Below are 12,531 nucleotides of genomic sequence, written 5' to 3'. Positions count from 1 at the left end.
TCCGATCAGGAAGAACCAGACTCGTTGAGCTAATACCCCGGGCACAAGAGGAAGACTAGGAAGTTAAACTAGATAAGACACTAAAGCATCTCCCCATTTTGAGATTTTGTGATCCTGGGCTTCTAAAATGAAAAGGCCAGGTGGAGTTCACTCCCCCTCAGGCTGGTGCTATTCGAAGTGGTAGTGTGTGTGTGGGAGGAGTTCTACCATGACTTCTGTAGCCCATATTGACACACTGCTATTTCCATAAATATGGAACTGGGAATTTTTACTCTTCCTCTACTCGCTCCCCTCTCCCTGAGATTTTCTTGGTTTCAGGAGGGACATTTGGAGGGAGAACTTACCGCCTGGTCCAGGAGACCGTTCTCATCTGAATCATAGAGACGAAACATGACTGCAAGAGACACAGAGGTGAGGCTCGAGGTGTCCTCTGGGCACCAGGGACGAGCTGAGACTCTGATGCTGTCAGTCTTTAGATGAGTTCTGTCACTGGGGCGAAGGCTATTGCAGCCAGGTTACCCACCCTCCCAGGCGCAGAGTTTGACTTCTTACAGACAGGGTGGGAAGAGGGTGGAGAACCAAGCCGTCTGGCTTCCGGACCTGTCTAACCAATAACTGTGGCTGATGAGATCCAGGTCACGGTATGATTCCTGGTCGAGCATGCGTATCTCGCAGTATCACTGGAACATGACTCAAAGCAAATGCCCAGCTGATGGTGGGTAGAGGCACCCAAATTATAAATGGGATACTGCTTCTGTTGCACACGGAAAGGGTGTGGATTTAGGCAGACTCACATCTTGGCCTTGTCCTACCATCCCGGGCATCAAACAAGTCATTTAACTTTGTTTGGCCATGTTTGTTTATCTGTAAGATGGAGACTGTGATGTTTTCTTTCTCCTAGGTTTTTTTTTTTTTTTTTTTAAATGAGGATTAACATGTAAACGATAGGCCAATTTTTTGTCTCCATAATAATTTTTAGTTTTTCTAAATAAGATATAAACATAAAGTGTAAAGATATATACAAAACAATAAATATCTTAAAATCTTTAAATTGTTCATAAAAGAAACATGCCAAGTAAGACTACATACATAAAGTCAATATTTTTGCTGGCCTTTTCAATACTTAGAAAAGCTTTAGGAGAAGATTTTTGACAACGTAGCTCTCCTTAAAAAGATACCCAGAGAAGTTTAAATTGACGTGTTCTTTCTCTTAACATCCCCATAGCAAGCAGAGAAGTTCAACATTATTTCATTAACCTCATGATTTCAGGCCAGCTATGATTACTCCAAAAATCGATGTTATGACATCTAAATGTTTTTGACCTCATTAAAGATTTTAGAAAGATTGAGCTTATATAATACAGACTTCTATTCCTGTGCCCTATTCCTAAGTCTCACAGTGCTTGGAATGTAGAAAGCACTCAACAGATATTATTCATTTTTCTTTCAATAATGAACATTTATATACGGCATTTAATAAGTATGATGTACTCTCCTACGCAATTTATCGTCACTACTCATTTAATCCTCATTACCACCACTACAGAAGCTACTGTATTTATTTTTCTGAAACGTCAACATGTTATTCAGAAACATCCTCTACCATGTTCTAGCTGTAGGGAGGTGATGCAGGATAAGGAAGATCTGAGAGAGAAATTTGGGCAAAGTACTAAATTTTCATTTCTGGGACCTGGGAACTTGCATTTTGGTCATCTAAAAGGTAGGGATCCTGTCTGTGATCTCAGAAGTAAGCAGAGTGGGGAGCACAGCTGAACACGTCTTCATTTTCCTCCAGTTCTAACTTCATCAGGCCTGCTTTCTCTGTGGAGCCTCCCCTAACTGCCCCTTCCTCCACATACCCACTCTGGACCTCTCAGCATGTACCCAAAGGTGACAACACTCCTGCTAAGTTACCCGTGTGTTGCTACATCTTCCTGTATGTTTTAATATCCCTGCACCTTGTGCTTGTTCAGCTGTGTGATCCTGGTAGGAGCTGAGGTTCTTTAAAAGTAGGATCGTGGCCTTGGGATTCTCCGTGAAACTTCAGAATGTCCTGGTCAGAGGAACTCGGCATATGAGGCTGACTCACCAAGCAGATAAAGAAGGACAGACCTTCCCACGACTGTTGCTCCCAGACCCTGGGCAGGGGCAACTCTTAACACAGAACTCTCTTGGTCCTAATACGCACTGATAGTAGAACTAGAAAGTGTAAGCACTCAGTTTTTCAGCAGCATGGCCTTGGGCAAGTCATTTACACTTTCTGCTCTTTCTGACGTGTCAAATGAAAACAATCACACTGACCTTCTAGGGTTATTGTGAGGTTAAAATGAGATAATGTATTTAAAATAATTAGCAGAGGGGTGCCTGAGTGGCTCAGTCAGTTAAGCGTCTGACTTCAACTCAGGTCATGATATCATGGTTGGTGGGTTTGAGCCCTGTGTCTCAGGCTCAGTGCTGATAGCTCAGAGCCTGGAGCCTGCTTCCAATTCTGTGTCTCTCTCTCTGCCCCTCTCCCACTCATGCTGTCTCTCTCTCTCTCTGTGTCTCAAAAATAAATAAATGTTAAAATAATTAAAAAAATAATAAAGTGATTAACAGATATAAGGTGTTCAACAATGAAAATTATTATTGTTAATGTATTGATAAAAGGTATGAGTTCAGGCTATAATTTCCAAAAAGATACATGTTTGGTTATTAAAAAGGAAAGCGTAAGTTGTTTTCAGTCATTAAAATCAGGGGAAGATTTGAATTTATTTGGTTTCATTAAAAAAACACAAGTAAGATTAAAAACTCAACAGGCCAAATGATCTGCAATAAAAAATTACAAGGAAAAAAATAAGCAGAAGATTAAAACAGAAGAAACATAAGAAGCAATGGCAATGTATAGACCAAGTTTGGATCCTGAGTCAAACAACTAAAAATATATAAGATAACTGGGAAAATGTGAACACTGGCAATATTTGATATATAAACGGTGAAATGAAATCAAGTCACTTATGTCAAGGGGTTTTAAAATGGAGCTGGGAGGTCATCAAGTAGATGGGCCTTACCCACATCCTAACTGAGTGGAACTGTGAACTCTGACTTGGGCCAAACTTCATATATTCCAAGGACTCAATTCTAACACCTGTAACTTGCTACAGTAAGAGTCTGCTTAGTGACAGCCTTAGTAACCAATTATATTCAGTCAAGATTCGTCTTCTGCCATCAACACCAGTAAAAAAATTCTCTGTAAACAACATATACAAGCATTCCCTTTTGTCTTTAAAAACCCTCAACTTCTGTTCCCTCGGAAGGGCACTATTTGGCTTGCTGCCCAAATCTGTGTTCCCTGAACTGCTATTCTGAGGCCCTAAATAAGTGCTTTTGCTCTTATACTGGCCCTGCCTCTTTTCTCTCTGAACAGACAATAGTAAGGAGTCATTGTCTTTCAATGTGATAATGGTGCCGTGGTTATATTTAAGAAAAAGTCATATTTTTTGAATACTGAAATATTCATAGGTGAAATTATGTGATGTCTGAAATTTGCTTCGACATTTCCTGGGGCAGAGGGAATGCATGGGAGGTATAAATAAAGCATGATTGATTATAAATCAGTAATTACTGAAGGTGGCTGATGGGTACATGGAAGCTCATTGTACTTTATACTTTTATCTACGTTGGAAATTTTCTATAATAAAAAGTTTTTTAAAATGCAGTTTCTTGGGGTGCCTGGGTGGCTCAGTTGGTTAAGCGTCTGACTTCGGCTCAGGTCATGATCTCGCTGTTTCCGAGTTCCAGCCTTGCATTGGGCTCTGTGCTGACAGCTCAGAGCCTGGAGCCTGCTTTGGATCCTGTGTCTCCCTCTCTCTCTGCCCCTCCTACACTCATGCTCTGTCTCTATCGCACTCAAAAATAAATATTATCGAAAGAAAAAAATATACATAAAATAAAATAAAATAAAATGCAGTTTCTTTCTATTGCCATTACAAAGACCCAGTCTGAGAGCCACTAGTATGAAAACATCTTTCACATCCTCTCTGGTAACTATGAACAAATATAAGTCCTCAAACTCAAAGTCCAGCTGAATCTCAGAAATAATTGGACATTTCACTTTAAACACTAGCCAAAAGAGACATAAATCTGCTATATTTGCTACCAAATTGGCACTTAAGGCTTGCAATTGTTAACACCTCAAAACCGTGGGTGGTTAGTGAACTGTTTCACTTTGGTTTGGGCGAGGGTTAACCTTTGCCAGATACTTCCCTGTTAATGTTTCAGTTTTGTTGACTCATCTTATTATTAACTGGAATTTTGACTTTTGCTATGATGTGTTATGTTTTTCCCTTTAATGTCTACTAAAGTCCCAAAAAGAGCCAAAACAATACATCTTTTTTAACGAGGTCCTATTGTCTTCTGTTTTTAAAAGTCTGCCTGTAGGCTGATGGAGGCCAGTGAGCCCAACCCTGCAGTGAGTCTTACTAGGAGCCCGCAGGCTGTTTCAGCTGCTGTGGGCTTTCCTTTCTGCCACCAGATATTATTCCCTCCCTGAAACCAACTTTAAGGAGCATTGTGAAACCAAGATCAACTCCCTTACCTAACTAGCTGTTTCTCTCTAGAGGCCAAAAAAATGTGGCGTAGGGGTGGGTGAAGAAATGAAAATAAGTTTTAATGAGATAGAGACTGATTAATTCTCAAGAAAAAAAAAAAAAGATTCCCTCATAAAGAGTTGTTTGGGCACAGAACAGGAGAAGGAAGACAAATACTGAATATCCTCCCTTGAAAAATAAGAGAAGGTGGCAGCTTTTTGGTTGGAGGCTTTCAGGAAGTTCCTTCAGCAAAGAAGGGGAGTCTTGACCCCTTGTAGAGACTTCTCCCCTTTCCAAATCCTGGTTCTCAATACCAAGGTCTCAGATGCGCTTCCCACTCTCCATACAACTGGTTCTGGTCCCAACGTGGATTCCAGGAAATGTTCAGATCACTGTTGGTGACAGGACAGAAACATCTTCCCCAAGCAGGCATCACCAGTACCCATGATCCCAGATCAATCTCCGTCTGACATGTTTAGAAGGAAGAACAAGACACTACATCTTCCTCTAGGAAAAACTTGAAGCCCCTTGACAGGGTGGACACTTACATTCCAGCTTATCCTGAGGTCTCCCCGTCTCTAGCAGGGACAGGTAACACACGACATCCTTCAGGTAAACTATAGGGGATTCTGAGCCTGGAGATGGAACAACAGGATTTCCCAGGAGGGTTGCAGCCACTTGGTCTTTTGCTGGCACCTGCTTCTCGGTGATCTTTGATTCTGCAATAGGCAAAAGGAAACCATCCAACGGCACTTAACGTTTAGTAAATATTAAACCTTGTTTGTTGCTCCATCATTTTCTTGGTAGAGAAAGTGTTGGTTACTTAAATATGATCAAATCAGTGGTCCTAGAAATCCAGTTTGTAGCATTCATACTCTCTGAATGGAGCCCATTCTGACACTTTTAAGAATCTCTATCATTGTAAGAAATTCACCTATACCCTGTGAATTTTCAGAAAAGATGAGAATGATTTTTAGTAATATCAATACCCAACAGGTAAATGTCATTTTGCCTAATTTTTTGGGAACACTTACTCAATTTGTAGAGTTACTTTTGGCTGGGATTCCAAAATCCAGACAATTGGTCACATACCAGTACACCTTTTTACGGTTTTCTTCTCAAATACATTCAAAGATAAAGAAAAAGATGAACATTCAAAAGAGAAAACCGGGATCAACAATCGACAAATTTCCAGGCACTCGGAAGAATTCTGACTAGCCGCAAGCCTAATCTATTGGATTAAGAAAATGCAGAAAGTGGTTTATCATACCACAGGAATACGGTAAGTTATCCCTCTGGAGTTTTCCTTCTTTTAGGTTGGAAAACTCTGTCTTTCTTGTCTTCTAATCCAGAAATATGAGGTTATTGCTAATGAGAAAACTGGGCACCTATATTTTACTGTGTGAATTATACTTTTCTCAAGGCACTTTAAGGGATATCTCTCTTCCCCCCAGCCTCTCTAGATCCATGCCCATAAGAAATGATCTCTTAATAATTTCCAGAACGAGGGTAAATTTGCAGAAAACACAGGGAAAAGTAAGAGGAAGACTGGTAGTGAAAAATCCACTTAGGTGTTGTGCCACTAAGTGGTGGAGGTCTGAAGATATAGACAGAGGGAGAGACAGCCCTGATGTAATGGCTGCTTCCAGTAATGGAAGGCAATGCAACTGGTATACTTTTTATTCAGAAAGCCAAAGTGCCAAGCAAAGGCAAACAGTTCCTATCAGTCCAGTAGAGCTGTGCAACATGAAAGCCTACCTTATGAAACAGAGCTATAAAACAAGGACAGGAAACTCCATCCTGAAGTCTCAGAAAACCAGATCTTCAGAAACAATTTCCTACTGGACAAGAAAGACCCTCAGGAGGTTGAGAGAAGATATGTTAAATTGGAGCAGAGAGCCTCAGGGGTGAGCAAGGTGGGATAAAAATACAATAGGGTGAAATAAAAATAAGGATAGTAAGATGGGGGAAACTGCAATAAAATTACATATGCAACACAAGTATTAAAATCAGCACTGGAGGAAAAGTTATGAAAAAACATAATCTATAAGACAACTGTGAGAAATCCTTTGCACTAGGTAGCCCATTATACCTCAAGTTACTGTTACATCCTCAGATTATCCATCCATGAAAACACTATTATAATGACTTCTGTTTTGACTAAATTGGAGTAACACGACCAAATTTATCCTTCTACTGAAACAAAAAACTGGACAAAAGATATGAAACAATGGGCACTGAATGTGGTAGCACCAAATGGTGATCCCAAGAGACAGAATACAAATGAGATGATCCCCATAATTGCCACATCATACTGTTCAGAAAGAGTTTCTAGGCTGTAGCACTGGTAGGTGGAACCCAGGAAGATTCTGGAAGTCTCTCTGAGCTGAAGAGATAGAGCTTGAAGCCTGGGGAGCCCAAGGTGGCTAGAGTTCACAGAGCAGAGCACCAAAGAGGAAGAAGCTGCACAGAGAGAACTCCAGAGGTCTACAAAGGGTACTCTGTGAATAATCAGTGGAGAGTTCCGTTCCATTATTCAGCTGAGTAACAATGAGTACAGATGTGCGAGGAGACTACTGGAGGCTGGAGAAAGAGTCAGTATTAGAGGGAACAGTCCCTGGAATGCACAGAGAGCCAGGAATAGTGTCTATTCTCACCAACTAAGGTAGAAACCCCCATAACTCATGAATCATTGAGTACAGTACTCAGAAGAGTTTTGTTTTGATTGTTGGGTAAAATTAGCAAATGCCTTTCTGGTCCTGGCTAACAAACCTTTAAAAGCTTGACCTGAAAAAGGTCAAACTATTTCCAAGTAGCCTAACTGTGCCCCAAAACAAAGCTCAAGAATTTTTATGGGAATATCAAAATATCCAATACCCAATGATGTAACATTTTCAATGGCTGGCATTTAATAAAAAACTGACAGGTATGCAAAGAAGAAAGGAAATATAAACAATAATAATGAGAAAAAGCAATTGAAATGACACAGATGATATAACAGACAAAAGCTTTAAAATAATTATTACAACTGTATTCCATATGTCCAAGAGGCTAGAGGAAAGATAGTACACTTTAAGTAGGAATATAAAAGATATTTAAAAATGCCTGTCTATATCAAGTGTCTAGATATGATGCGTGAAATGAAAAAAAAATGCACTGAATAGGACTTAGAGTGGATTAGACATTGCAGAAGAAAAGATTAGTCAATTTGAAGCACAGCAAAAGAAACCATCCAAAAAGACTAAAAAAAGAAAGAAAAAGAGCATCATATTGTGAGCTGTGGGACAACTTCAAGTAGTCAAATAAACATGTAGTTGGAATACCTAAAGAGGAAAGAAAGAAGTAGGAAAAAATTGAAGAAATAATGGCTAAAATTTTTCCAAATGTGTCGATATTTGATAAAAGCAATAGAACCTCAGATCCAAGATTCTCAATGAACCCCAAACACAATAAATATAAATAAAACTACATCAAGGTGGGTTGCCTAGGTGGCCCAGTTGGTTATATGTCCAACTCTTGAACTTAGCTTAGGTCTTGATCTCATGGTCGTGAGTTCAAGCCCTGTGTTGAGCTCTGCACTGAGCATAAAGCCTACTTTAAAAACAACAACAACAAAAACCCCCAAAGCTACACCAAAAACATCATAATCAAACTGATTAAGATCAATGATTAAAAAAATCATAAAGGAAGCCAGAGGAAAAAAGGCACATTATGTAGAGAGAAACAAAGATAAGAATGACAGTAATTTTCTCATTGGAAAGAAAGTAAGCTGAAAGTCAGTGGAACAACATCTTTAAAACACTAAAGGAAAAAAAATTGTCAACCTAAAATTCCTTACTCAGTGAAATATCTTTAGAAAAAAAAGGCAAAATAAAATTTTTTCAGATGTACAAAACTGTATAGAGCTGCACTACAAGAAGTGGTAAAGAACATCTTTTTTGTAGAATTATATCATACAGAAACTTAGATTTACACACAAGAATAAAGAGCACTGAAACCGGTAACCACATGGGAAAATATAAAAAAATATTTTTCTTATTAGTTAAATCTCCTTAAAAGATAATTAACTATTAAAGCAAAAATAATAACAATGTGTTGTGCAGTTTATAATTTAACATATGTAGAAGTAAAATGTATGACAACAATAGCACAAAGGCCTAGATAAGAAATGGAGATATATTGCAATACATTTCTTATAGTATATGCAAAGTGGAATAATATTACTTGAATGTAGACTATGATAGTTAAAACAGTCACTATCTTAAACTATATTTAACATAGTTAAAATAATATAACAAAGTTATAGCTAATAAGATCAAAAAGGAGGCAAAATGAAATCATAAATAATTCAATTAATTAAAAGAAAACAGAAAAAGAACAAAAGGGGAAGAAAGGACAGATAGGAAAAAAAGAAAACAGATGGTCCCTTTAAACCTAACCATATCAATTATCACAGTAAATGTAAACATTCTAAAACTCTAACTAAAAGGCAGAGATTGTCAGATTAGATAAACAACAACAACAAGAAGAACAACAACAAGACCCAACTACATGCTTCCAATAAGAAAGGCAGTTTAAATATAAAGCCAGGGGCGCCTGGGTGGCTCAGTCAGTAAAGCATCCGACTTCAGCTCAGGTCATGATCTTATGGCTCGTGAGTTTAAGCCTGGTGTCAGGCTCTGTGCTGACAGCTCAGAGCCTGGAGCCTGCTTTGGATTCTGTGTCTCCCTTTCTCTCTCTGACCCTTCCCCACTCATGCTCTGTCTCTCTCTCAAAAATAAATAAACATTAAAAAAATTTTAAGTATAAAGACACAAATACATGAAAAGAATGGAGAAAGATACCATTTTAACTATAGTTAACTAGAGTTGCTACATCAATTATGAACATAATTCTAATAAAGTAGATTTCAAAGCAAAGAGTATTACCAGGAATAAAGAGAATCATTTCATAATGCAGAAGTCAAATTATCATGAGAACATAACAATCCTAAACATTCCACTCCTAGATCTTTACCTAAAAGGAATGAAAGCTGCCCACACAAAGAGTTGTACAAGAATATTCACGTTGTATATGAAATAGTCTCAAACTGGAATCAACCCAAATGTCCATCAATAGATGAATGGATAAACAAACTGTGGAATATCTACTTATATACTAAAATACTAATCAGCATTAAAAATGTGTTAATTGTTGATGCACATGACAACATGGATACATTTAAAAATTATTACGCTGAGTGAAAGAAGCCACACCAAAAAGTGTACACACTGTATGATTCTACGTATATAAAATATGGAAAATGCAGTCCGATCTATGGTGACAGCAAGCAGATCAGTGATTGTATGGATCTAGGGGTGGGTGGCTAGGGAGGGTGGGAGAAAGAGACTATAAAGAAACTTTTGGGGATGACATGGTACTAGTTTTATAGATGTATACATATGCAAAAACTTACTAATTATACACTTGAAACATGTGCAATTAATTTTATGCCAATTATAGCTCACCAAAGCTGTTTTAAAACATTATTACAGCCTTTTACAAAGATCTTTGGGTTACTAGGACTGTGATTGGATCTGGAGCCACTGTTCTAGTCTATGAGGTGTACTGTTCATTCCAGTCATGGAAATGCTGGGGAGCAGAACGAGTGAGAGGCACATAGTCCTACTAACGTTTTCCTCCTCAAGCTACCTTATATGAAATACCCCTAACCCACAGTCATCTAAGTACATCCCTCAAGGGCCATCAGTAGTCAAAGACTAACACCCTCTTCCGGATTACATAGGTTCTGTCTAGGTGCCATGTCATAAACCCTTTTGCTTGAGTGTTCTTAGGCAGACCTGACTTATTCCACCTTTTGTCTTAGTCTCTGTATTACTTCTTGCCTTCCAGTTGGGCATAGTGGAAAGAACACCAACCTAGAGGCAGAGGACTAGGTTTCTCGCTCTGGGTTTGTGTTAATGGGTGTGTGACCTTGCACAAGTGGGCTTACTCCCCACATCCAACCTCAGATTTTCATCTGTTGAAAGAGGGACTTGTATTAAAATGGGTGTTTACCAAAAGTCTTGAAGGACATGAAAAATGTTTGTGAGTATAATGGTAAGTGAAAAACAAAGCTGGTTCCAAAATTATATACAATAGTCTGATTCCAATTCTGTAAAAAATTATAGAAAAAAATACATGTGTGTGTATGCATGTGTGTAATTGCACTGGTAAGTTATGGATGGTTTTGTTGTTTCCTTCTTTTTTTTTGTATTCTTCAATTTTTTTTTTTTTTTTTTTTTTTTTTTTTTTTTTACAATATGAATGTGTTACTTTTATAAACGGGAAAAACTAAGAAAAAAATTCCAAGGACAATATTCTGAGTTGCTGAAACATCTTAGGAGCCTGAGGAACTAAATTAAAACCAGGAGACTAAAGTTCACGTTGTTTATCCCAATTAGGCCTGGCCATTCATGGAAAGGTGCATTCAGGCCTTCCTAGCTGACGTCCTGACAATGACAGACAGATTGCTCAAGGTTCTGAGTCCATATCTGGACTCAGTGAAAGCCCCTCTTTGCTGTGTTTACAGACCCAACCATTAATCCACCTGGCTCTGGAAATGAATAACTTGAAGTGGGCTGTTCGAGATCCAAGCTTGGATATTGCTCTGATAAGCCTAAATAGGCCATATCAAATCAGAATTTAGTTTCCTCTGGCTTCTGCCTGGGCAACAGGAAAAGGCTGGGATTTTCAACAGATGGCTTGATCTAAGGTGATGCCAGAACTTGGCTCTTCCTTACTGGCAGAGGCTTCTCTCTGTGGTATCTGTCTGTCCCTACATTCCTGTTTCTCGTGAACAGGGGCATCTAATTAAGACATCCACGCAAAGTAGCCCCATAGGAAACGGATTTTCTACTTTAAATCTCAAGTCACTAAAAAAGATGAAAAGATGCTATATACCTCCTTGGGCCAGCAGTCAGATCATTACCCTTTCATTATTTGGCCCCAGGAAACTGATATTCTCCATAAACAAGGAAAGTGGTACATCATAAATCACTTCCCCAGGAGTAAATCTCTGGAAGTTGCTCTCAGACCCAGAATGATACGAATGTTGCAAATAAACGTGGTGGTCAAATAAGACAGCCAAGTTCCATTATTACCACCTTTTCTCAAATATCATATAATGACAGTAGCTCTAATACATCCTTCCTTGGGGCCTCAGAAACCTCAGCCACTAAAACAAATCCCGTCCAGACAATTTGGAACCTCAGAAAATGAAGTATAGCTTTTCTCAGGTTCATCTTGAAGTTCCAGATACTCAGACTAAGAAAGCCTCTGGGTAAAGAGTTTGGGTCCAAACGCTTTTCATGGTTGTTTTAGCTGCTCAGAGTTTAGAATCCCAAGGTTTCACCCTTCTCTTCCCATCATGAGAATAAGCTATGTCATAACACGCCCCTGCTATTATTCCACATAAGATTTAAGACTTATTTATAACTTAAACCCATTTTACCAAGGGGCCATGAACCTAGCATGGCTGGGTGAGATGCTGGGGAGGGAGGGTGGGTGAGCCATACTTTGCAGAGTCTTGCCCTGATGCTGCCCCTGAAGGCCTCAGGAAGGCACCGACGCTTGTCATCCTTGCTTTGTGCAGTTCTGGGAAGACTGGAATTTGCTGAACTTACAGTTCAACGGCAACTCTCCTTTCCCAACCACGTTCTGCTTTTTATCCACAGTAAATTTTTGATCTCACCAGTCCTTCAGTTACACACTGAAAAATCCTTAATCCTTCTAGTTGCCCTTCTTGCCATGACTGGAAAAAAGATTAGAACTACATCTAATATCCACTTGAAATTCTCTCATCGTACCAAGTCCCTGGGAAATAAATCAAACTAATTTTAGCCGGCTTCCCCTTGCTCCTCCTTCTGACTTCCTTAAGCCGGTGCACACAAATACCTCCAATTCTCCCATCCAGGCCTTTGTG

At 39.0% G+C, this 12,531-nt stretch overlaps 1 protein-coding gene across 1 annotated transcript in view; it reads right to left on the bottom strand.

Moving 5' to 3' along the window:
* DGKG (diacylglycerol kinase gamma) overlaps window positions 1-12,531 on the bottom strand; it is a 201,489-nt gene that overhangs the window by 123,561 nt on the left and 65,397 nt on the right. The window contains exons 6-7 of the mRNA XM_042956236.1: window positions 5,117-5,287; window positions 345-394 (exon numbers count right to left, since the gene is read on the bottom strand). Of these exons, the coding sequence (XP_042812170.1) occupies window positions 345-394; window positions 5,117-5,287 (221 nt within the window). The remainder of the gene's footprint in view (window positions 1-344; window positions 395-5,116; window positions 5,288-12,531) is intronic.

This window comes from Panthera tigris, chromosome C2 (genome assembly GCF_018350195.1).
Source record: "Panthera tigris isolate Pti1 chromosome C2, P.tigris_Pti1_mat1.1, whole genome shotgun sequence".
In the NCBI taxonomy this organism is placed as follows: domain Eukaryota; kingdom Metazoa; phylum Chordata; class Mammalia; order Carnivora; family Felidae; genus Panthera; species Panthera tigris.
This window is presented reverse-complemented; position numbering and strand designations above follow the sequence as displayed.